General features: G+C 40.2%; 2 protein-coding genes across 7 annotated transcripts in view; both read right to left on the reverse strand.

Moving 5' to 3' along the window:
* FAM133B (family with sequence similarity 133 member B) overlaps positions 1-20,309 on the reverse strand; it is a 41,894-nt gene extending 21,585 nt beyond the window's left edge. For 2 of the 3 annotated variants that reach the window (XM_087420768.1, XM_004431344.3), the window contains exon 1: positions 1,398-1,528. In XM_087420768.1, coding sequence (XP_087276894.1) covers positions 1,398-1,421 — 24 coding nt within the window. In that variant the 5' untranslated portion in view covers positions 1,422-1,528. Of the gene's footprint in view, positions 1-1,397; positions 1,529-20,190 lie in introns of those variants that run through there. The other variant, XM_087420717.1, reaches the window with a different exon arrangement.
* CDK6 (cyclin dependent kinase 6) overlaps positions 10,361-26,770 on the reverse strand; it is a 231,248-nt gene continuing 214,838 nt past the window's right edge. For all 4 annotated transcript variants that reach the window (XM_004431342.3, XM_087420530.1, XM_004431343.3 and 1 more), the window contains exons 7-8: positions 25,642-25,777; positions 10,361-20,716 (exon numbers count right to left, since the gene is read on the reverse strand). In XM_004431342.3, the coding sequence (XP_004431399.1) occupies positions 20,570-20,716; positions 25,642-25,777 (283 nt within the window). In that variant the 3' untranslated portion in view covers positions 10,361-20,569. The remainder of the gene's footprint in view (positions 20,717-25,641; positions 25,778-26,770) is intronic.

Consider the following 26,770-nt stretch of genomic DNA (forward strand, 5'->3'; position numbering starts at 1 on the left):
GACCTACAGCCAGGAAAGCAGGAGAAAAGAACATTCGTCAGTCAACCTTGTAATCAAAGTTCACTACTGTGGTTCCCAGACATCTTTGATCATGAAAACTATATAAAATTAAAACAAACGTTTTGAAGATGGGAAATGTCATCATTTCGTAAAAGTAATGCTCTTGTAGCACTCCCCACCCACCCAAAAAACCGCAAAGGAGACAATCGTTGAATTAAAAAGGTAGTTCATTAAATTTAGTACATGAGCTTTAACTGCATATATTTTTTTCATTTTACTACTCAGTGGTTAAAACTCTATCACAGACAAGCCCAGGAACTGTGAGGCTGCAACCTAACCTCATTGCTAATTCCTCATGTTTACTGCCCATCCAATCTGATTCATAACCTGGGCTTTCCAAACCAACCCAGTAGCCATCTAGAGTGCCTTCCTCCCATCTCCACCTGTCAAAAGTACTTTCTCTTTTCAATGCCCTCAGAACCTGGAACCTCTATCCGATATCATTTCTTACTCTATTAGTTATTTATGTATGTATCTCTTTTACTACAGTAATAACTTTCCTGCGAAGCACTCGCCTGGCCATCTTGCCTTTTGTGGTCTCAACTATTCTGCAAGGCTCTGGACAACACTGATCTCCTTTTACAGATGAAGAAACTGAGGGTAAGAGAAGAAAAGCAACTTGTCCTAAGTCCCCCAACTCCTGAGGGACCAAAACTGACATTCTAGTTTGCGCCTGACTCCGAAGTCAACTATTTTCACGCCATTCATTCTTCTACGGGGCCGGCCTACTAGATGCCAGGCAGTGCTGGGCGCTGGGTACAAAAAGCCAAATGCTTCGAGCCTACTTCTCAAACGGAGCACGCCTGCCGCTAGATCTGGGGGGCGCTGCAGGCTCCCGGGTGCAGGGAGCGCGTCCGAGGCCTCCGCGCCTCTGTCCCACCCGCGCACGAGAGGGACGCGGAGATGGGGTGGGCAACCCTGAGGCGGGAGCGAGTCCCGGCCGCCTCCATGGGCCTCAGACTTTGCACTAACATACTGGAGGGGACAGGTCTCCCTGAGCCCCTGCAGCTCTTAAAAAAGGACACTGCTGGCCCGAGAGCGGGAGGGAAGGGAGCCAGGGAGCACTGCCAGAGGGTGCGACGAGACTGGAGGTGGCAGAGGATAGAGGCGGACAAGAGGCAAGAAGAAAGACGGCGCAAAGGCTGTGGGGCCAGAAGGCGCCAACAGCATGCGCGGCGCACGCGCGTCTAGGCCCGGCGGCGGTTGGGGGAGCCGGGTCTCCCGGCTCGAGGTCCGAGCGCCGCCGCTGACCCTTAGGCCAGGCCGGGAAGAGCAAGGGGTCCCACTCTCCTGCCGCCGGGCCCAGCATCGCCCCACTGCTCCCCCCGGGTACTCACCACCCGATTGTCCCGCTTCCCCATGGTGCCGGACTGAGCGCACAGTCACACGAAGAAGCAGACCAGGCCAGCAAAGCGGCCGAAGCGGGCCCGCCGCAAGTCCTTCTGTCGACTCCCCACCCCGCCCAGAGAGCGGCGCCGTGCGGACCGGGCGGCTGGGCCCAGCCACAGCGCCACCTACCGCCGCGGAGGAGAGACCGGCGCCGGCGATCACCCGCGGTTCCCAGGGGTCTCCTGGGGCATTCCTATCCCCTATCACCCACCTAGGAGCAGGCGGGAACTGCTCTTCTGTACAGCAGCCTCACCACGGCATCTCACCTCCGTTTGGCCTTGGATTGTTTTTCTCTCTTCCATTCCTGATACGTGGAAATACGCATTCTAGGGAATGCAAAGATTATTCCAACGCTTATTGTGTGCTTAACGTAATGCTAGTGCTGTGGATAAAGTGAGGACCAGGACAGATGTGGTCCCTCACAGAGTCCATCAGGTAGGACGTGAGGGGGAGAATACAGTGCTGTCATAGATGTTGCTAACGAAATCGCCCTTTAAGTTCAATTTGATTCATCCATCACCCGTGCATTCATTTCACACTAATTTTTGAAAATCTACTTTGTGCAATTCACTAACCGGTGACTGGAAGCTGGATCTGGGGCAGGACACAAAGATGGTTAAGACACAATCCCTACCTTCGAGGGGACTGTTTATAACCTAGTAGGGGAGATAAACATACACAGGGCCAACTTTACTACATGGCATGTCATAATATTGTCAGTATAGTATTAAAACTTCAAGGGAGGTGATCGAGGCTCCAGAGAAGGAGTCACTATATTTATTAAGTATTTATAGACCTGGTTAAAGCTGGGCCCCTCTGCGCCCATTTTAGTATAGTCATTAGGAAGTAATTGAAAATTAATTTGGATCTTTTCTGGACACTTGGAAAATGGCAAAATGGGCTTAAACTCATTACATACAAGAAAATTCCTTAAAATAATCTTTCCCAATTTGTCTCCCTCTCTCCCTTTCTCACATGACATTGCACAACAGATGCTCCCAACTCCCGTTTTCTCTCTCAAAACTTTCCCAAACTCTTTCAAATGCAGCCGTTGGTGGTTCTACTCCCCACTAAATGTTCATTCTCCTGAGTAACTCACTTTGCTTTTTACTGTAAAGTGGGCCTCCAGTCCTTCATGTCTCTTCCTCTTCCATTACCCCTGACTTAAGCTGGGACCTCTGACCAAAGACAGGCAACTCTGTATGCACAAGAGGAAGAGGAGAACCTGTGAATATTAAGGGTTTTTTTTCATGGCTCAGTTATAGTGTTTTTAATGTTCCAGACACTTTACAGATATTATTTTTGACACTCCAACATAGTATGATAACACCTGTGGGAGAATATAGTTTTTTTCCTCTTTAGCTCTTTCTTACCTTTCACTTCCTTTGGTTGATTATACAGAATACAGAGATTTTTAAAATTATAATAATGCTATAAGTCAACAGAAGGGTTTGTTTCCTGTAGATGTCTCCCCCTCTGACAGTATACACGGCCCCTCCCAGGTGGAGCATGGATCCGAGAGGAGAACAGAGAAACAGGAAAATGACTGAGAAGCGTGTGGAGGTAATGAAGAATGCCAAAGCTATTGAGAGCTCATCTGAGTGGACTACATAAAGACTGGATCAGTCCTGGCTTCCTCAGGATATAACTCACAGTGACTCAATGAGAAGAATAAAGAAATCCTTTACCCATCCTCTATTCATGTGTGATCTGCTCATAAACACATTTATCTTCCATCTATGGACCGCATGCCCTCCCACATGTTGCAGGCAAAACCAAGTGATTAGATTCCATTTTTCAGATGAGAAAAACTGAGGCTAAGAGAAGTCAAGTAATTTGCCCCAGTTCCCATAGTGAGAAAGTGGGGAGCTGAGGATTCAAACGCAGGTGTGACAAAGCATATGCTTTCCTTACAGCATCACATTGCTGGTGGAGGGGTGCCGGAGGAGTGAGAAGTGGCTTTACAGGTGGACTGCAAAGGTAGGCAGACTTCCCACAGAGGAGCTGAGACTGAAGGACATTTCCAACAGAGGGAACAGCCTGAGTAAAAGGAAAGGCCATGCGATCAGGTGTGGCAGCACAGACCACATGTGGCAGAGGGGAAACCAGACTGGAAAGGTACATTGGAGCTGGGGGCAAACGGCCTTGAATGCCAAGGGAAGAAGTTTTATTTTATTCTGCAGGCAAAGCTTTTTGAACAAGGGAGTAACATGAACATTGATAAAAGGCAAAGCTTTAAATAGTGGCAGTCTAATAATAATAAGAACAGTTCGCTGGGGGAGGGATTTTCAACTTGAGTAGCATTCAAAGATTTGAACTCAAATGGTATCTTTAACATTAAGTACACTTGGACGAACTGGGATCCGTGTTCAAATTTAATAGTATAGTTGAATTTCCATTGTTGTGTGGATGTTTAAGAATTTCAACAATGGAGAGAGACACAGAAACCCAATCCACAAACCCAAGTATCTGTTCTTTGGGTGGGCATATTCCTAAACTGGAGATGGAAGAAGAGAGCTTTCATGTTTGAAGACAATAGCCATTGTGATCATCCAACTATATTAACCAAGAGAGCAAAAGACAGGAAACAAGACAAATATCCATCACAAGGGAACTGATTGAATAAAGTATGGTACAACCCTGCAATAGCAAACTATCCAGGTATTTAGAAAGTGATGTACAGCTGTATGTATTGATATGGAAAAGTGGCCACTATACATTATTAAGAGAAACAGAGAATTATAGAACAGTATATAGAATATGAGAGCATGTGTATTAATGAGAGGATATATTAGTTGAACCATATGAAATTGTTGATATTCAGCAATTTCTAACCTATAAAAATGGCAATTTCATGTGGTTCAACTTCTTACATATATATATGCTTGAATATGTCCAAGAAAATATCTGAAAAGTCACACAAGAAACTCTTAGTGGTGGTTGCTTCATAATAGTATGAGTTGGAGGGGAGCATAGGAATTTTTACTTTTCACCCTATCCCCTTCTTTTCTGATTTATTTTATGAAAGACTGCTCAGCTAACCAACTCCCCTTTCTCTGATTCCACACTCATCACGTAACCTCAGGATGTAATTTTGCCTACACAGAGAGAAAACAATGACCGTTAGACATGATTATCTTGTGCTCTTGACAGGTATATTTCTCACTGTAAAAAATATAAAGAGGATTTTTTGAAAAAGAATTTGAGTCATGAAAACCAAGTAGCCACTCACTTTAATAAACCCCTGGTTCAGTACTGTTAATGGACGAAGGCAGTGGAAGTTACCAAGTAAAATGAGTCAGAAAGGAAAATTCCTGATGTTCATGAGAGCTTCAACTGAATCAGTGCATTATAGTTTCACTATAATTCTCCTCTTGTTCCATCCCTGTTGAGGTGACTCACAAGCTATAAAAGTTCTTGGCCAATTATTTCAGGTTGGCTTTTGTTAGCATTGAAAGAGAACACCCTTAATTTAAAAAAAAATCAGCATTATTGAGGTATAGTTTACATATAATAAAATTCACCAGTTTAAAACGTACAGTTTTATGAGTTTTGACAAATAAATAGCCATGTAACCCTCACTACAATCAGGATAGAGAGCATTTTCATTTCTCCAAAAAGTTTCCTTGTTACTTTTTGCAGTTAATCCCCTTCCCTGTCTCCCAGCCCCTGGAAATCACTGATCTGTTTTCTGTCACCATGGTTTTGCTTTTTCTAGAATTTCATATAAATGGAATCAGATAGGAGGTAGCCTTTTATGTCAGATTTCTTTCACTTATAATGCTTTAGAGATTCACCCATGTTGTGTGTATCAACAGTTGTTCCTTTTTATTGCTGAGTAGTAGTGTTTATAAATCACAATTTGCTTATTTATTGACCTTTTAATGGCCATTTGGATTGTTTCCAGTTTTTGCCTATTATGAATAAAGCTGCTATGAAGATTCATATATAAGTGTTTGTGTGCACATCTGTTTTCATTTCTTTTGAGTAAACACCTAGAATGTATTTACAATACATTGTAAATACATTGAATTGAATTGTAAGTGTACGTTTAACTTTAACTCCCCAACTCTTTCCAGAGTGGCTGCATCATTTTGCATTAATGAGATCAATGGTGAGAGTTTTGGTTGTTCTATATCCTCACCTATACTTGGTGTTGTCAAATTTTAAAATTTTAGCCATTCTAGTAGGTGTGTAGTGATAGCTCGTTGTGATTTTAATTGACATTTCCCTAATGACTAATGCAATTGTTCATATTTCAGTACTTGTTTTATCTTCTTTGGTGAAGTGTTATTTCAAATCTTTTGCCCATTTAAAAAAGTGGACTGTCTGAATACTAATACTTTGCCAAAATACATTTTGGGATCTTTTCCTCTCCATCTGTGGTTTACCTTTTCATTTTCCTAAGAATGTCTTTCAAAGAGCTAAAGTTTTAAATTTTGATGACGTGCCATTTATCAATTTTCTATTTGTGTCCTGAGAAATTTTTGCCTAACCCAAAGTCACAAAGATTTCCTCTTATGTTTTCTTCTGCAAGTTTTATAGTTTTAGCTCTTTTGTTTAGGTCCATGAATCATTTTGAATTACTTTTTTTTTTCATGGTGTGAGGTAAGGGTTAAAGTTCATTTTTTTCCCATATGGCTATCCAATTTCTCCAGAACCATTTGTTGAAAAGATTGTCCTTTCCCCGTTGAATTACTGTATTATTTTGCTAGGGCTGCCACAACCAAGTGCCACAGACTGGGTGGCTTTAGCAACAGAAATTTATTTTCTCACAGTTCTGGAGGCTAGAAGTCCTAAATCAAGGTGTCGGCAGGACCATGATCGTTGTGAAGGCTCTACAGAAGATTCTTTTTTTTTTTTTTATATATAATTTTATTTATTTATTTTTTTTCCCCCAAAGCCCCAGTAGATAGTTGTATGTCATAGCTGCACATCCTTCTAGTTGCTGTACATGGGACGTGGCCTCAGCATGGCCGGAGAAGCAGTGTGTCGGTGCGCCCCCGGCTCCGGATCCGAACCCGGGCCGCCAGCAGCGGAGCTCGCGCACTTAACCGCTAAGCCACGAGGCCGGCCCGATGTAGATTTGTATTTGTTGAAATGACAAGTTATCCAGAATATTATGTAAAGCAACAAACAACCCCCAAAGCACAACTTATTGAATGGGGTGTACAGCCCATCTTCGTGGTGTAAAATTATATTCACATATCTTATGTGTATCTATGTAAAGCTAGGTATCTAGAAATTATCAAAATATTAGCAGTGATTTTATCCAGGTGGTGAGATTTCAAGTAATATATATATATTTTTTTTTTGTGAGGAAGAGCAGCCCTGAGCTAACATCTGTTGCCAACCGTCCTCTTTTTGCTGAGGAAGATTGGCCCTGGGCTAACATCCATGCCCCTCCTCTACTTTATATGGGACGCTGCCACAGCGTGGCTTGACAAGCGGTGCATCAGTGGGCGCCCAGGATCCGAACCTGCGAACGCTGGGCCGCCGCAGTGGAGCGCAGGCACTTAACTGCTACGCCACTGGGCTGGCCCCTCAAGTAATAATTTTTTTCTTCATAGTTTTTCTATTCTTTAGGTATTTCATAGTAAGCATGTAATCATTTTATTTCAGCACTTACGTATAAGTTGTCCCATCAGTGGAAACTCATTCACTCATTCATTCAACACTAATTGAACTTCTACCCTGTTCCAGGCACCTCTAGACCCTAGAGCATGCAATCATATTTCCTTCTTATGTGTTATATGCAGCCTTATTCCAGAACTGTTTGGAGCTGACCACATCATCTGCTTCTCACTTGGAGATAAGAATGACTTGATGAAATAAGATACAGTTTGTATGGCTTGTACCAGAACGCCTGGTACTCGGGGGTTTCACTGAATGTTAATTGCCTCCCTTTTCCTCTTGAGAGTGCCATTTTTGCTCCACCCACAGTTAAGTAAAACTGTATCACAATGAAATCCAACGAGGAGGAGTGAGGATCTATTATCATCAACCATCACTATTGAACCAATGCCTCTTGACACATCTGCTGCTGTATCAGATGCTCTTTGAAAGTTGAGGCCAGGGGGCCAGCCTGGTGGCCTAGAGGTTAAGTTCCACATGCTCCACTTCAGCGGCCCAGGTTTGGAATCTGGCCATGGACCTACACCACTGGTTGGCAGCCATGCTGTGGCAGCGACCCATATACAGAATAGAGGGAGACTGGCAACAGATGTTAGCTCAGGGCTAATCTTCCTCAAGTTGAGGCCAGTAGTAGATGTTCAGTGAATATGAGTAAACTTGACTTTCCTTTGCAGTATTCTGAATACACTGTCAGAATTGATGTTTTCCAATGAGGAATCCCGGAGACCACAAGAGGTATAGCATTTAGAACAATGGGCCCCATTCCAAGCACTAAGGTCTCCTCTTGGCTGATACTGTGCTTCTCAAAATTTTCCCCAAGAGAGTGAATTGTACCGAGGGATCTGGTGGTACAGTACTATGCAGTTATTAAAGTCATAAAATGTCTTTGAAGTCATCTATATTATTTTAAAAATTTGAATTTTGCATCCTATTCCACAATGTCTTTTTTATACAGTTTAAAAATACCTTTTTTCTTTAATAAAAAACATTTTTCTCTTTTAAGTAAAACTGATGCTCAAGGAAGGTAGACCTTGTTTATTGGGAGCTTTGTATCCTCCCTTGTATACCTCAGGTTTCTGGGAACTCCAATTTGAAAAGTGCACGCCTGGGGCCGCCCTGGTGGCATAGTGGTTAAGTTTGCATGCTCCGCTTCAGCAGCCTGGGGTTTGCAGGTTCAGATTCCGGGCACGGACCTACGCACTGCTCATCAAGCCATGCTGTGGCAAGAATCCCATATATAAAGTAGAGAAAGATGGGCACTGGATGTTAGCCCAGGGCCAATCTTCCTGAGCAAAAAGAGGAGAATTGGCAACAGATGTTAGCTCAGGGCTAATCTTTCTCACCAAAAAAAGAAATAGAGAGGAAAAAAAAGAAAAATGCAGGCCCTACTAATTTTGCTCTCATCCACACTTAAAGACACTATTTTTCCACTTAGCTTTTCAATAGCTTGAAACTACAATGTAGAGCAGGGGCCCCAGGCTGCACTGCTGATAGACAGGAGCAGGCCGCTCTATTAGGGCTTTTGCTGCAACGAATAGAAATTTACTTGAGCTACCTAAGTCAAGGAAAAAAAAAAAAAAAAAAAAAAGCTGGAGGCAGACTTCATTATAGGGATATGGGGAGTTTCAGAGCCCAGGAAACAGGAACCAGAAGGCTGTCTGGATTCCGTCTCTGCACATTTCCTTCTCTCTCCACAGACTGGCTCCCCATGATCCTCTGTGCACATGAGGAGAAACGTGGCCACCTTCAGCCCTGAATTTACAGACATATGAGATTGACACAGTCAGTCTCTTGGTCCCACATCCCATGGGATATTCTGGTTGCTCCATCTGCTATGTCCAGGAAAATAGTGTTTGCAGAACAAATATGGCCTCCCAAGGCCCACCCGTGCCATGAGGAGTTCTTCCCTAGAGAACAGGGAAGTGTAAATGCAGCTGACACTCCAAAGGGCAAAATCAGCAGCAAAGGCCCATCGGGTTCTTAATGGAATGAGGTTCTAAGTGTACTGCAGAGAGAACTAGAGATAACTAACTAACTGAAGGATCTTTTTGTACACGACTTTGAAGAAAATGATCCAGTCAAACCTGGTTGCAGATGCCTATGGTTTGTGGAAACATGTATGGCCATGACTGACCTCTTAATAAACTACAAACTTTCAATTTCTTAACAAAGATCAAATTTCTGACTCTCTGTATTTTCCTTTCTGAATATTTTGTGTAGTTTTTATAATTTAGATGCAATTTAGGCCTGTTAAACTAAGGCAAGTCCTAATGAGAGCTCCCAGGGAATTCCGGAGGACTAATTTAAAAATACCTGATTTTTTACAAAAAGAGGGGAATATATGTATTAGATAGGACCTACGGTCCCACTTTTGGTTTGTTATGTATTATCTCAGGAGCTGCTTCGTCTATCATTCTGCATCTAGTATACAAGCGGTCGAACAAAAAATGGAGTTACATTAACAAAAATTGTCTCCCTCTTTAAAATCCTTCAGTGGTTCCAAACTCCTTTGTATGGCATATTAACTCCTTCTTGACATTACTTCCTGACTCCACACACCCACCCCCCTAATTGTTTTCAAACTACATCACAGCCTATTAGTGGGGTTGTGAAATCAATTTAGTGGGTTGCCACCAGTATTTCCAAAGTGTGGAGGATAATAAAATAGAAAAGAGAACACATGTGGGGCACATAGCATCATTTCGTGAAATGTAAGTTTCTGGTATATGTATATGTGTATCTGCACGTGTATGTGTCACCAGATCATGCTGTTAGATTATATTTCTTTCTACAGGTTATGACCCAAACGTTTGAAAGCCACTGCCCCAGGTTGGCTTTACCAGTCTTCCTGCTCGTTCTTTCATAATTGCATGCCTCTGCACACGAGAAGTATTTCTCCTTATATGACTGGCAAACACTGACTCTTGTTTTTGAGTCCACTCAAACGTCATATCTGATGTGAAACCTTTTTCACGGTCTCAGTCTATAAGCTTCAGAAGCACTGCCCGTGCCTTACTCATTTTTCGGTCTTCAGTGTTTAGCATAGTCAACTAATAAGACATTACTAAATATTTGTTACTGAAGCTCTAAGCTCAATGAGCTATTTACTTTTGTAAACATTTGAAGCCTGAAAAGGAGTCTCTTAAAACAAAAGTTTAAAACATATTCTGCTACAACTTGCTACTTAATTATACATTACTTTACTCACTGCAATTATATTCATTTTACACTAAAGTAAAAAAAAATAGCTACAATAGTTAATTCATTTCCAAGAAAGCAGTTTAAAATTGCTGTTTTTATTATTTTTATTTGCTACCAATATTTTTATTGTAAGAAATACAAAAGGTATGACAAATATACAAACCATTTTCTCTTTTTGCTTCAATTTAGCTTGTGCATAAGTGAAAACAATGAACTGGACAGTGACATTTCAACACCAATTCTTAAAAAACAATGAATTCCATTATCTGACAATAAATACCTAAATTTGCATTCTAGCACCCAGTAAGACATCCAGTTTCCAAAGGATTATTGATCCGTAACCCTCTGAATTTTGACATGCTACCTTTGCCATTGCAACAGTCATCACTGGCAGTTCTCTTTCTCTAAAAAGTCTTCAGTAAGGCACATGCCAGAATGGCGACCTCTGACCTCAGAAATCCTGGGTCATAAAGCATCCCTTACTTGAGCTACTTTCTAAAACAGATTGCCAGTGATGGGGTATTTAATGTAAGTTTTGCTGGTCATCAGATTACCTACTTTACATGAAAAAACCCTACTTTTCTATTTTCTTCTTCAGGTGGGAAGAGTCTACATAAACTGACCTGTATTTTCATCTACCTAAAGGGAAGGAAGCAAGATCATTCAGCTCAGGGCACTATGAAGAGGGTAACTTTACAGATAAGCCTTATTTTTTTCTTTTCTTTTTTCTTTTTTTTTGCCTCAGGAGGGTTTTCTGTATGGAACGGAGGGATGGTCGCTAAAGTGAGACGGTCCTTCCCGTTCTGCTCCTGTCTACACCCAAGGCCATTTTTCTTTGAGGGCTAAAGGATCTGGATATGTAGGAAGGTCTCTGCTTTCAGAGAGCTGCACTGCACTCACACTTGGGGAGAGCACAGGGTTTATGTACCCTGTGAGAAGGACACCCAGGTGAACGTGATAGGCCAGTGTGGTAACTCTCAATCTTGTGTATAGAGAAAAGAGCAGAAGCAATATCTAACACCAAGCCATCTGGCAACATTCCTGTAAGACTGTGTTCCAGGCAGTGAATTTCCACACTGCTTCTTTGACCTGCTGAACTCAAAGCACCAAAACAGAGCATTCTGTAGCAATATGAGCAAACGGAATGAGAGTAACTTTGCACCTTTAAGGAACATAAATCTGTACCCTGATATTAACATAGCAGAATGAGTTTCAAGTATGAAGAAATACAGTAAAAGTGTAGCCTGTAGATGGACAGAAAACAGCAGCCTGGAATGTGGTTTATATTCTTGGTTCGTTTTTCTCTTTGTACCACAGCCAAAACTGAATGCTCTGTAGAAAGACTTGGTTTAAAAAATCAAGATATATACGAAGATGCTAGAAGGCCTTAGTGATTGGTGTCGTGAGTGCATTCTGTGCCCAGCACCAGGAACCTTCTCTTGACGACTGTGGCCAGCCGAAGGTCAAGTAGGGGTAGTGGCCAAGCCTAAGTAGGCGCACCTGTGATGCCTAAAGCATCTCTCATCATGTCCCTGATGCCCAAAAAACAGCAGAGGAGGATGGAGAGCACCACATGCACAGACCAGGACAGGGGCAGGGAGCTCTTCAGAGGGAGGGAGGAAGGGGCGCAGGGGATGGGGGAGTACTGGTTATCTTGGGCTGGTTCTCACAGCCTCGATTAGTATCTGACATGCACGTGTACAATCTCTACGCCTCCAGAACCGTGATTTCAAACACAGAAACCAACAAGTCAAATGTTCAGATTAAGAGTTTTTCCTACCTTTAAAATATTTTCTATGTCAAAAAAAAAAAAAAAAATTAAAAAGCTCACTGGGTGTGACAGCCTTGCTGAAACCTAGAAGAAAGTTTTAACTAGGCCCTATGGGAATGCAGAAACACACATACATTTTACAGTGAAAACGTGCTTTTACACATCTCAGAAACAATCCTATAAAACCCTCTAGTCTAATCTGCTATGGGAACCAATATTGTGCTTTTCTTAACACATACTGCTCTTCTATACCAAACACTTGCCGTTTAACCTTCAGATCAAAACCTAAAACACCAGAAATGCAACAAGCTTTTGGGGTGTTGGGGACTGTTAGTTGTTAAAATCCCATTGTTGACCATTGTACATGCAATCCTTGTTTTTATTACCAGACTGGATTGCTTCTGTACAAAACGAAGTTGCCTGAAGCACGGAAACTTGGACTTCTCCATCTGGCACATTCTGGAAGCCTCAAGGCACAAGCTGACAGTTCTGCTTCTATGGGAAACTCTCACACTGTTCTCCTGTCGACAGTACTACCTGTTCCCGCCACTGCACACAACACCTACGAGGGCACTAAATCACTGGAGGGAAGCTTCTTCTCAAGGCCAGACAAGAGGCCCCGCCCAGGCACCTGTCTCTGCCTGGCATCTACTTGAATGGCCATCTGGTAGAGTTCCTAAATTAACGCAGTATCTGATGCTTTTCCACCTGTGGTTTTTATTTTTGCTCTATTTTAACACTATACTATATGTATATTTGACAAAAGAACTACAAAGTACTTTGCTTTAATTCCTTTACATAATGATGAAACATCTAAACACAAAAACACTACATCTACAGACTTAAATTTTACTAATCATGATAAAATGCATGCAGCTTATTGGGGGCTTAGTCTGATTTTAACTTTCTTAGCTCCATCAAGATCATGATAATGAACATTAAATGCAAGTCCTAACGCGGTCTGCCTTCAGTTGCACTTTCACAGGACTAGTGTGATTCAGAAATAAATAATATACATGAATAATAATAGAAATAATTTACGCAAATGTAGAACAACTTGAAATAGACATTCCCCACCTTGTTAAGCGCTGATCCTAGGGGTAGCTGATGCTATTCATTCCATGTACTAACTAATATATTTATTACTAGTCATAGGAAAATAAATGAATACAAAGTGAGGAACTATGATATTCACGTGTACATTGTTGCAAACACAGGACCAAAATGAGAAGATACACAACAAATTTGGGGAGTTCAAGAAATGTATTACTGCTGGGATCTATTTTCATTATTCAGAGACTTCAAGGTCAAATTCAAAGTTGCTGGTGATCACAGAAATATTGCTAGCTAATACATATTATTGCATTTCATAAAACTTAAGATTAGAAACTTTCAAGTAAGGGTACAAAGGTGTCTTCAGGACTGTAACCTAAGCACATCAATGGAATTTGGCTAGAAACCACAGAGAGTTAGAAATTAAGTAACTGTAAGCCAGAGTAACTGGCTCTATGCTTGCTGATTAGTGCTACAATCATAGTTCTTGGTAGCAACATGTACAGTTATGTGCCCTCTTTAAGAAAATCTACATTTGACAATCCAAACTACTAAAATAGAGAAGGGGTTGATTATCTGCTTGACGAAACAGTTCACACACAAGATTCCTCTAGACAGCAAAATCCTGCACTACATGAGATAATTTGCTTACATACCTTTAATTACTTGAAAAAGAAAAAAGAGAAGGAAGAAATTAGAGACTAAAGAATTAGGAGCTTTTGCCAACTGAGGATGAAGCAGAAAATAAACAAATTTTCAAAACAAAACTTTCCAGGCATATCTTTTGCCATCATATACGTAGAATGATAGAAAATAAAAAAATAAAAACATCTTTCCTGTAATTATACATCTTTTCTTAAGAAAAAAAAAAAAAAAAAAAGCTGAGCTTAGAGCTTCAGAGATGCCTGGTAGACAGCTTCATACACAGCAGCATCTCTTTATACCCGAATTTTCGGAGAATTGTGTTGTACTTATTTACGCACAGAAGACACCCGTTTGCTTCTAAGGACATTTCACTTCCTAAGATTGCAGAACAGATGCCTCTGAGACAGCAGCAGGGCACATGGACCTCGGACAGTATCCCGCCGGGTCTGAACATCATTTCAGGTACTAACAGGCGAGTAGTGGGCGGGTCCCAGCCAGCTCCGCCCACTGCCACTCTACTACCAAAGGGGCGGGGCCACGGTGCAGCGACCCAGAAAGTTTTCAGGTGGGAGTGAAGTTCTGAACACGGACAAGTAGTTCAGACTGGCCCACTGATAACAAACTGGAGGTTTGAAGTCGGCCTTCCACTCAGGGAAATCTTAACCTAGAAATCTACTTCAGTGGGATTTTTAAGCAGGGGGATGAGGCCTACAATGTCTGAAAGAGCTTTTGACAGCTCCTAGTGTGCGGTATTTTGATTCAGTACGGATTACTGAGATTTGCCTGCCGGCTACTCTGGAGGAAAGTTAAGCAGGCGCTATCAGTTTTCCGCCACTCCGAAGGAATAAACTGCCTTCTGTTATGCTGTGCTAAGGAAACTCTGAAAAATACTACAGTTTCCTTCCTTCTAAATTTCAGTGACACTATTGAGGAAAGTGACTTTTAAAATTAACTGAAATCATCTGGGGGATAATGGGTTTCTGAGCAGACTTGTGAATTAAAACATGAGTGTATGGATACATATATAGAGTATAAAGTTACCAAGGAACTTCAAAAGTGGAGAAATGAAAGACTTATGTAGATACACTCAAGTTATTATGCTTATATGCTTAGACAAAATTTTAAAAAATTAGAATTTCTTGTGAATTTACACTTGTGATTATACAAGTCTTTTAGTATTTTAGGGCTCTGTTTCAGCATTGCCATTCTTCAGAAAAAATAGTTTTGTCTACTTAATTACTGATGCATTACTTATTTTGTTCATCTGATTTTTAAAATAAGGATTTAAAAATTTGATCAACATCTAAAGGCTACCATAGTAAGGAATGTGAAAGCAGCAGACAGGGGGTCATGGGTATTTTGGCTGGGGCCACTGGAGTTTTATACTTCTAACAAAACTATCCTGTTCACAGATGAGTGTTGCCTTTTTAGTAATAAGCCTGTCCATCTTTGTAACTTCCATACCTAGAAAAGTGAGGTAATTAGGTACCTCAAAAAAATGTTTCTTGAACAGATGAATGACTAGGCTTTCTTTACACACTTAAATCATCAAAATGGGTGTATTATCCATCCTCAAGAACAATTTACTTGCAGACAATAGTTCAGATTCTAGCTGACAACTAAAATGTCTGTTACAGAAGATTATGAAGACCATTAATCATTCTGAAAAACAAGTGCTAGGCAAGAGTTAAATATATGCAGAAAAATAAAGTTAAAGTGATGTATTTAAGTACCTTTTTAGTCTTGCTCAGATTTTTTCCCCCCTGAAAGTGCCACCTTGTGGAATATACTGGAATAAAACAAGAAAGCCTCTCTCAGTACAGTGTGAATTTTAAAACAGACTTTTCCAAAAAAAGTCACCTCCCTTTCCTACCATATTAACTTCAAATTGCTGTAACAGTATTTAAAGAGAGGCTTGAAAAAAGCCTGTATTTATCTTCAGGCGGCTCTTGTTTTCTTCTTGAAGGCCAGAGCACCAGTAACAAGGAAACATAAATATGTTGATGGAAGTCCATTTATTTATCTAAATCAACTCCCTGGGAATACTAAGAAATAGAAAACATTTTGAAAAGCTGATTGGCACTTCATTAAAAAAAAACCCAAAGAACTATTGTGAAAAAACATTTAAAAATCAGACCCCTCCTCTTTCTACATTTGTTATTCACCAGGTCAGAAGACTGAAAAGGCCAAAGGAATATTTTTGGCTTGTTTTCTGAAAAATTACAAGTTAGAAATGCTTGAGATATAGGTATGTAACAAAACTAGGTTGAAAATTGCATTGGTAAGAAATGAAGATACTATTTTCTTATGCTTGTGAGGAAGACACCATTACTGATTATCCGAGGACTCACACTGCTTGACAGGCGTTTGGTAGCCTTGAGAGGTTTTTCCACTGTGGAGAAGGAACACATAACTATCTTCCTCATCACATATATGAATGTATTGAATGCACATGATAAACGGTTTGGGTTTCACAATTTTAAAAAAATCCTGGTGGTATAGGAAACACATGCCTTTTAAAAATATATTTTATCACAGTGGACATTCTTAGGCTTACATGATGAATGTAGCCTCATGGGGCTGCTTCTTCCCATGAAACAAGGAAGGAATTCAGATGGTTTAGTTTGCTCAGCTCAACCTTTGAAATGGTAACTGTTTGGAATGGCTTTTCCATAAAATTTGCTTTTGAACGTACGTATCAAGCTCATAGTTACCAGATGACTTTAATATAAATTCTTACAATATATTTGTTAATAAAATATGTCCTTCAAAATATATATAACTTTGAAACTATCCTTCTTTGAATACTTTCATTTTCTCCAGAATTTCCTCTACCCATTGCCCACTGATTTATGATCTTTAAAGATTTAGAAAATCATAACATTTTTATGTTTATAAAATAAAGGCATTATTTTTGTGTCATAATGTAAAACATGCATTATTTTGAATTCTATCAATATCAAACAATTGATAATATTTTAATATTTTCTTTCCAAGGTAAATATTCTATAGTTTCTAACACAATTAAGTAATTATAGTGGCTTATTATCTTTTAACGTTATGCTTTCCTAGACCCAACAATGCAATAAAAGCCTGCTTTTGGAAAATGTGAGACACTCTCATGTGCTTATCAGAAAAATAGTCAAGTTGTCACTTAAAGAATATAAGCAATTCTTTGGAGAGAAGAATATTAATATGTTTATGATATTAGGAAGCTTACATGATTTAATTTCCTTAATGGAATGAGAATTGTCATTACTGACTTTTATAGGCACCACTTTTAAGAGAAGCAGCTATAGTTAGTTAAAAACTCAATTTAAATACATAATTTGAGGTTCAAAATGTTTGGTACTATTTAAATTTTTTCTCATCAAGACAGATAGTACCACATTCTGGAGTCAAACTATAAATTTCTCTATTAAAAGGTACATTTTCTTTAAGATATTAACATCTTGTGCATTCCAAAATTTTCATTTTTACTTAAAACTAAAAGGCTGAGATTCTATTCTTAGGTGAATATTTTGAACAATTTTTATTAAATCACCTGGGGCTAAATGCAAAGTCTGCCATTCATAGTGTGTATTTCCTGAGAGAAAATCATGAGAATACCGGGGCTGAAATGGCCCAGAGCTTTCTTCCAAAACAGGTTCTTTGCTCCTTGAGTAGTTCCCATCCACTTCAAAGGAGAGACAAAGTGGGAGGCACTGGGTTCTTACAAGCTCTTGGGAATTGTGTTTTTAAGGTTATAAGGTTAGGTCCTTATTACCCTTTGCCACATGACAGCTTATGATGCCTAAATAGGTTTCTCTTTTACTCTTTTTAAATGTAAGTTCTTAAAACTCCACCCTGCACAACAGTTCCCACGGTGCTGGGCTGCTAGAACGGAGTATCATATAGAAACTACCAAGCACGTTCCTGCGCCAGTCCTAGAAAGAAATTCAAGTGTCATTTCATATCTGTCATCCTATTTTTACTGCTATAAGCTGCTTGGGTGTAAGCCTGGGGCAGTGTGACCTTTTCAGCTAACCACTGTTTAGCTTTTGGCAAAGATGTTTGAAACCATATGTCACAGAAGAATAAGCTGTTCAGTAAGTGCCTATATGCATATTCTGCTATATGCTTCAAAGTGCCCTAATAGCAAGGGTGCCGGCGTGGGATCTGGATTTCAGAAATGGTGAGCCCGGATGCAAAAGACATAAAACAAGAAAGTAATCACTCAAGTGCAAGAACCACACCGATGGAAGAGCTGGTGACAGTTTAAAGAGGCCAAGATACCCTCTCATTCTGCCTTTCAGACAATAATTTGCCAAGTATCTAATGCCAAAATGTTTGTGCCTTAAGTTTTCTTTACAAACACTACCGAGAAATGAACTAAAAGCATATGCGAGAAATAAATGTTGAGCTCTCTACTTGTTTAAAATTCTAAAGAATGCTGAAAAAATTCCAGTTTAGATCAGCTGCATTTTTCTTGAGTGAACTTATGAAAAACTTTTGCAAAAGCAAAAACTCAAGTTATGTTCACTCTAACCATGAATTCTAACTGAAAGATGATCAATCAAGTGCAGTGTGTTTTGAAATTCAATTTCTAGGCCCCAGCAAAAATATCTTTGTATTTTGACCCCCATGAAAGGAAAAGCAGAACTCACTTCTCCAGGGGAGACTGCAAGTACACCTTAACTTGAATGCTCTGGATTCATTATGTCTCAAGCATTTACAGTGATGACAAAACATAATGTTGTCCCAATGAAGAAAGTATAAAACATTCCCATGCCCCATCTTCTCATTCATTAGCTTGCTTTAGAAAAATTTTCCTGCTCTTCAAGTTACTAAATTAGAACAATGTTAAACAATATATGTATTAAACAAGAATGGTTCCCGACCCAAAAAGCTCTCAAGGAGAAAAACTTCCTAATTTTTCTCTTGTTCAAGATAGTCATTTACAATATTAAGCTGTGAAGGATTCAGTAAGGCTTGACAATGCATAAAACATCATCTGGAACATTTTCTACTTAGTGAAGCAATGTCCGTTCTTTGAAAACCCTAACTCTAAACATGGTCTAACTGTTGCATGCACTCAAAACATGAGTCACAAAGCAAAGGCAGCTAAACTTCCCAAAAGATACTTAATCTCTGTGTCTTCTGGTTGCTAGAGCCGACTGAGCACTAACCACATATAAGGCAGAGAAGGTATGGACTATAAAGTACTGTAGAGAACAAAGCAAAAGAAAAAGTAAAGCTGTTCACAAGGCCCAGGTCAGGCTGGCTCTGCAGAGAGCAAGAGTGTGCGCAAGGCACTAGAAACACAGCACAGCCTGGGGGATGGAGAAAAGATCACTTATAGAGTAAATATCTATTTCTAAAAAATAGTTAAGGACATTCCCTCAGATACTGCACTGACAATATATTCTATAAAAATGTAAAACACTAAGTAACAGTTTAAAGCAATCTATGTGCTGGTGCTAGAGAAGAGCCAGTCTTCTACTCATTGCCTAGGTAACAACAGTGAATGCCGGGGTAGGAAGATCACATTCGAGTGAGAACATAGGGGACCCTGTTAGGATTGTGGAATTGGAGCCATAAACCATAATCTGAATATAACTGTTTATGAAAGGTTCATTGAAAGAAATAAAGAAAGGAGGAGGTACATGGGAACAGTGTAAGCAATCTGTTATGAGTTATGTAATGGTAGTCAAGTCTACTAGAGGCGCTGGGGGATAGATAAGATGGGTACTTTGCAAACAAGGCAGTGCATGGTAGAAAAAGTACAGTGTAATAGGTGGGGAAACTTAAATGGCATTCCTGTCTCTAGTCAGAGAGAGCTACTCTCCAAACCAAAACAGGAAACAGTTTCTGACAAATTCCTAAAATGGAAAACAAAACACAATAACAAAAAACAAAAAGGAAATAAATTCCAAACCAGGAAATAAAGACTCTCTATTTTTTTTTTTTTGACAATTTTGCCTATTTGAGGTACACTCTCTAAATCTACAGCAAGTAAGAAAAGCTTAGGGTATTTTTCAAAAAAAAACAATAAAGCATATTATACAGGTTAAAACTGACTTATAATGAGAAAATTCAGCTTTTTGAAGAGTAAGTAGAATGTGTGCTTTAAAAACAGGTCTCTTAAAAGATACTAGAATTTTTTTTTCTTTTTGCTGTGTGTATAAAACCTCATCTAGTAGTGAACCTTTTACTGCTAGTAAATTTACTGCTTTTGGCCAGAAAAGAAATGCTGAGGACATAGGATCAACTTTCTAATTTGAGAAGCTCATTTTGGTGAGACACCTTCAGTCGACAGACATCTGTTATTTATCCATAACTTTGAGTCTTTAAAATTCAATTACTCTTGTCGTTTACAGAAAGTAACACTTTAAGAGATCAAGAGTCACACACACACGCACACACGCGCACACACACACTCTCTCACTCAAAAGTACCAAATCAGGCTCCGGCAGCTGCAGAGAGATTACGTCATAACTCAGCTTTCACTTCACACTGGCAGCACTCAAGGTTAGAAAAATGAAACGGCAGCACAATTGGTCAGCAGCTTCTCTTCTTCTGGAATTTTTCCAGGTTCTTGAAACAAACAAACACACAAACAAACAAATGAATGAACATAAAGCTGCAATCGCTCTTGCATTGATTTCAAAACAGTAAACTAGACGGTTTCCGTGGAGAAGCAGAGCCCATCCAGAAGACGGCAACTAGAAGGTCTCCAGCCAGTGATCCTCAGCAGCTCTGCCCGGCTTACTCAGGGGGACCCATCAGCCACCAAAGGTGTCTTCGGATGATCGGCTCAAGGGAGCGGCTGGGACCTCAGGCTGTATTCATCTCTGAGGTGTTCTGGCTGGGCGGCAGATGGGAATCTAGGTTCTCCTTGCACCTCTCCAGGTCGTGGAAGTATGGGTGAGACAGGGCACTGTAGGCAGATATTCTTTTGGCTGGATTAAATGTCAAGCACTTCTGTGATAAAGAAAAAATAAGTGATTGACATAAAACACATCCATTTAAATAATGCGCTTACACAGTTATACATCTATTCATTGCCATGTATTGTGTCTATAATGAGAATGAATATCTATTTCAAGGGACACTAAATAAAATGTAGACAGTACTCATCTTATGTATGTCTCTAATGTATAAACTGCCCCTCAGGAAAAGGCAACATCTTTTGGGTTGCCTGTGGACTGTTACCTACCCAGAACTTCTCTCCAAGCCACCCAGTCCTTTAAAAGATATTATTATTATTGCAGCATGCATATAACTTTATTTAGGTAGTGATTTTTCTAATGCTAGCAAACTTAGTGCTATAGTCAGTCTTCACCCTAATTTTTACTTTCCCCCAAGTTTTGTCAATGAGCAGGGAATGGCAGGGGGTTGCCTTGCTCAGATGTAAAGGGGAATTAATGAACAAGCATGCTCAGTTGAGGAGGCAAGTAAGGGCTAAAACCTAGACCCTAATTATTCTGATCCACTAGCAAGCCATGCACCCTGCCCCAGGGCTGCACCACCCAGAGGAAGGGATGCCTTCCTTCTAATCCACATCAAGGTGCCATATGGGCTAGCAGCAGCCCTACAGTAAGTCCATTAGATTCCATTAAAGTCACTAAACTCTATTCCAGGCTGTCAACTCAAGCACAAGTAGAAGGAGAAAGGAAGGAAAGGTGAAACTCTGGAGCTGCGATCTCCAATCCCAAATGGGTGACACATAATCACTTAGTCAGCATTTTCCTCACCTCAGTTCCATTTCCACTCCAACCCCAGGTGAATCTTGTTCTTTAAATCCTCCTCCTCTCCTTCCACCAACACCTCCGGAGCGCCTAGCAGGTGGTAAGCACTAATTAAGGATGAGTAAGACTCATCCATTGCCCCAGGAGCTCACAAGTAGCAGAGAAGCTATACCAGCTTCTCCATCCTTATGATGCAGTGTCCCCTGAATGAGCTGGGTATCTGAAATGTCTATGAATTTCAGTCCTCCATGTAATCTAAAGACTTAACATTATCATGGTTATGCAGACCTCTTCCATTTAATCTGGGTTTCTGCCATTAAGGAGCTCACACCTCGTCAGGCCCTGATTGGATTAGGGACTCCTCTAAAACTCTGTTGAATACTACTGACCTAGAAAAACACGTACAAACAGAAAATTCTACATATAACTTTAGGCGAACTTTTGGGTCTCCCGAAATCTTATTAATCCCGAGCTCCCTACCAGTCCATAGATGACAGCCTCCCCATGGTGTCTTCTGAAAATCAAAGAGCCAAAGGGCAAGGAGGGGAAGGAGCTCGTAGAATGGTCTGCCTCTAATAGCCATAAACATCTTGAGAAAAGCTTTACAAGGGCTGAATTCCCAAAGCACGGGAAAGCAGGGGCAAAATTCTTGAGCCTGAGTTCTCTCTTCCCAGAGTCCAAGAAGGAGAAAATTAGGTAGGGGCATCAGAAAAGGAGGCAGCCAGTTTAATTCCCAGGACATAGGAAAAAAGAAAAAAAACAGTTGTGGGAATATGTTCAAGATAAAGACATGTCCCTAGAGGATTATGGGAGGAAACCCTGTCCCCACAGCTACACTGATGGCTTAGAGCTGGGAAGAGGGTAGAGAGCAGAAATCCTGAGCCTAATATGGGGGAGTGTGAGAATCTCAAGTTGGAAGTCTTAATACATTTTGTCCTTTAGAAATATTGTTAGAAAAGGTGGCTAAGTTCTTTTATTGCTCTGCTTCAATAAAGCAGTTGGCTGGTTTGAGAATTAATTAAAAAATCTTGTGTAATGTTGTTTCTGCAAGAAAATCTAATTTACTTGCTGAATAATTGACGTATAAAATGAGCTTTTGGAATTGCAACTTAAGAGCTGACTACTACAGTGGATTAGATCATTTTTCAGCACATATTCCCTTTCTCTCCTTCCCTCTCTCCATGGGAAGAGTATTCTCTCTTCCATTAAAGTTGGCCTTCACAATGTAACTTGCTTTGGCCAATGCAACATGAACAGAAATGGCAGGGTGCCTCTTCCAAGCCTAGGCCTTCAGGGGCATTGTATGTTTCTGCTTGCCCTTCTGGGAACATCTACCTCCTATCATGAGGAAAACATGCCCCAGGGAGCCAAAGCCCCTCTGGCCCGAGCTCCAGAATGAGACATGTGGAGAAGAACTGTACTTGACCCACTGGCTGAAGCAGAGCTGCTCCACATGACTCACGGAGCTGTTTCCACCAAGCTGCAGACCCATGAACAAGAAATAAATGCTTACTGTTGTGTGCTAGGGAGATTTTTTGGGTTGTCTGTTATGCAGCAAAAGCAGACTAATACAATGACCAAAAAAAAAAAAAAAATGTACCTCAGGCTCTGAAAGCAGTTACACAGTAAGAACTCTAATACATTTAGAATAAGTACCCAGGCTCCCAAGTTAATCACGATGAAGGGGACAAAACTTGTAAAGATATGTAGGTTTTGGCTGTTAAAAATAATTCTTCCCCTGAATTGTCTTGGTATAGTACACTACTTTATTATGTACATAGCAGCATTTATAAATATCGATGTATATATACCCAGACATATATGACTGAGGCATTATATAAAGTCAACATTTTTCAGATAAAAATGGAAGATAACTCAAAAAGTCCTAAACTTTTAAATGTTAATTGTTTATTAAATAAAACAACTTTCTAAAACATCCTTCACTTTTCTTCCGTACTAAATAATTTTCAATAGAGGCAACAGGTACTGCTGGGGTCTCAGCTGCCTATCTTGTCCTGAATGGCCTGCCTTCTTCTGCTGTATAGTCCTAGCTTGTGTCCTTCTAGGACGAAACAGTGAGATTGTTCAGAGGGTTCCAAGCTTTAAGGTCATGGGCTGTCCTTTCCCTGAATGCCTGTGGATATTATGCTTTATGCTTAAGTCTCCCCTAGTCATGATGTTACCAGCTCTGCTTCTTATTCCTTTCTTTGGCTTTTTCTAATCTCTGCTGCTACTTGTTGCCCACCCTCTTCCTTCTCTCTTTGGTAGGTTTCTTTGTTCCTTTTTCTTCTTAGTCTCCTGCTACTTCTCCAGTCTAGCACTAGTGTGTGGTCTGACTTTGAAAGCTCCCACCGCTAGTGGGGGACCCTGAATGAGCATGTGGTATTGTCATCTCTACAGTGTAAGTTCTTCTTGGTGATTCCTACTGACGTTGGAGCTAAGAGATATTTTGGGTTGTTTCTGGATGTTCTGGTAGCTGAAGGAGTGGGACATTTCACTACTAAAGTTGTTAATCACTGCGGTTGTCTGTCTGGAATCCTCTTCTAAAAGGAACATTCATTCAAAGTTCCTGTTGAAACGGAAAGCCTATGGTAGCCATATTTTATAACATGTGATCCCCACCACTCCTAGCACAGCTGACTGAACCAGACTTGCGATCTGGCTCTAGGTAGCAACCCATACCATGGCTGGGCAAAAAGGTGAGGTGTGTCAGCCAGATCCTCATATTAGGAATCTGATGTAGGCAATACGGACACGGCAAATGCTAGCAGTGGGGGTTAGAGCTGAGAGGATCCATGAGATAACTGAAGTTCTGATAATTAAGGGAACAGCTAACATTAAGGGGAGCAGACAGTACGACTGAAAAGAAGCAATACGGTGGAGAAAAGGCATTCATGGCAGAGAAAAGCAGAGTTCTTAAGAGCAGGTGATGCACAGGACGGAGAGAACTTCCACTCGGGATGGCTTTCCATTTCCAGGCCTCATGAAACATTCCATCAAACCCTCTTTTCTTAAGATAATACAAGCACATGTCTGTTATTTGAAACCAAGGAAAAATTTTCCTAAATAGCAGGTGAGCCAGCAAGTGTGTATATATAGTAAGCCTTTGTCTAGGTGAATATTCTCCCTTCTAATTAATTTATTTCAGAGGATGTGAGCCAAGGTCCTTAGTGAGCATCTTAGAAATAAACAGTGGGGAGAGAATATAGCTGTCCCTATCCATAACTTGGCAGCGGAGGGACTCTTGGCTTAAGCATCAGAAAATAAGCCACATCAGGTGAAGACAGGGCTTTTACTGGGAAGATCCATGGCTCTGCAAACATGCCAATCAATGGCTGTGTCCACACAGCTGAGGCAAAACATTTCTACTAAGACCTATGGACTCTTATGTCTATATTTGAAATTCAGAATACATTGACAGAACGGGAGAACTGGCTCCTTTGGATCTAGGAGTACTTTCTTCGCTTGATATCAAAGGTTGTTAATTCAATCGGTACAGGATATACTCTTTATTCACTGGATTCCAGACATCAAGAGTAGCCAATAGGTATATTCTTCTACCTATTGTTCTGGCCTCCAAGTACAAGGAATTATGTACAAGGCTAAGTATTATGAGTTTGAGTCTCAAACAGGGCACAGAAGTCCTATTTTCAGTGAGGTATTTTATATGTGCACAGCACATTCAACATTTATTAAATAAATCAGTAACTAGAAAGACTATTGCCATACAATTCCTTTCGAAAAACATCTTCCCAAAGATGTGCCTATTTAAGAAAAGGCACATTAAAATGACAAACAAGCTGCTTAACAGAGCATGAAACTGTAAACAAGGAAACATAATATTTACTTCTAGAGAAGCATATGTCTAGACAAATCCAGAGGATTCTAAGGCTGAATTCAAATGAACATTCAAAGATGGCAGATTGAAAGAGTGTGAATCAGCCTCTTTCTCTTTTTATAGGAACTGAAGACAATGCAAAATCAAAAGCCATCAGCTTCTACACGTGTGGAAGTGAAAGCTGCAGAGAGATTGTGGCCGCTGCCCTGTGTGGTTGTGGCACACAATGCTGAACTGATGTTGTGCCCACCACCCAAGTGCGGACACAGCAAGTCTCTCATCAGCACAGTGCAGACCAACTCTCTATCGCATGCACTTACCAGAAGTAGGTCTTTGCCTAGTTCATCAATATCTGTTACAAACTTCTCAATGGGTTGAGGAGATTTTGAGTGAAAAGCCTGCCTGGGAAGGGCAACATCTCTAGGCCAGTCCTCTTCTCCTGGGAGTCCAATTACACTACAAAAGAACCACATGTGAACATAAGCATTGCTGCCACGGTGAAGCTATTTTCTCACCAAATTTGAAGGTAAAGTCTAAGGGACAGGTACAGGGAACACAGAGCCCCAGGAGCCCCTCACTTGTATGACTGGCAGGACTTGTCCTACTGCACTATGGTGATCATGGGGCAGAGGGTAATCTCACAGGAGAACCATGAAGTTTACCGGGAAGAGATGAGAGATTACTTCGGCAGCAGATACTAAATATAAGAGATAATAAAGATATGGAAAATATTATATTACCAATAAGCCCTGACATACTGACACATACTGACAGAGCAGGACCTATCTATTCATAGGAGGCCCACATGGGCATATAATATTTTCCTTTATGTCCAAGAGTGCTTTTTGTCTTCTTATCAAACATTCCCGTATTGACATGCTTTTATGATGCTCATCTAACATGATTTGTTAACACATAAATTTGTTTGCATTTTTGGTTGAAGAATAATTCCCCAAACAGTAATTATATACATTAGAATCAGATGAAAGAAATGAGGCTAAAAGGTATATTAGTCCTGTGTTATGCAAACACTATTTTATAATTTAATATCAAATTCAATTAACTAAATTAATATTATTGTGTAAAATTAATGTGTGTAATTGAATTAAATGTATAAATGTATTAATATATATAAGTTAATTTATATATTTTATATTACATAACTATTTTATGGTATTCCAAGGTGAGCAAACAATAAATAAAAATATCGTTTATGTTTCCCCTTAAAATCATTCTGGGATCAGAAATGTGGAGAAAGCATTAAGTGATATAAAAACAGCACAGGCTTTGGAAACAGGCAGACCTGGGTTCAAACTCTGCACCTGTGATAATTTATAGAAAGTGTGTAGCACAGTGCCTGACACACAATATTTGTCAATATCAATACATCACCCATTATTATTATTATCATAAGAGGAAAATAATGTTATTAACCTAACACAGGCAATG

This window comes from Ceratotherium simum, chromosome 1 (genome assembly GCF_057802395.1).
Source record: "Ceratotherium simum simum isolate JZ-2026a chromosome 1, ASM5780239v1, whole genome shotgun sequence".
NCBI lineage: Eukaryota > Metazoa > Chordata > Mammalia > Perissodactyla > Rhinocerotidae > Ceratotherium > Ceratotherium simum.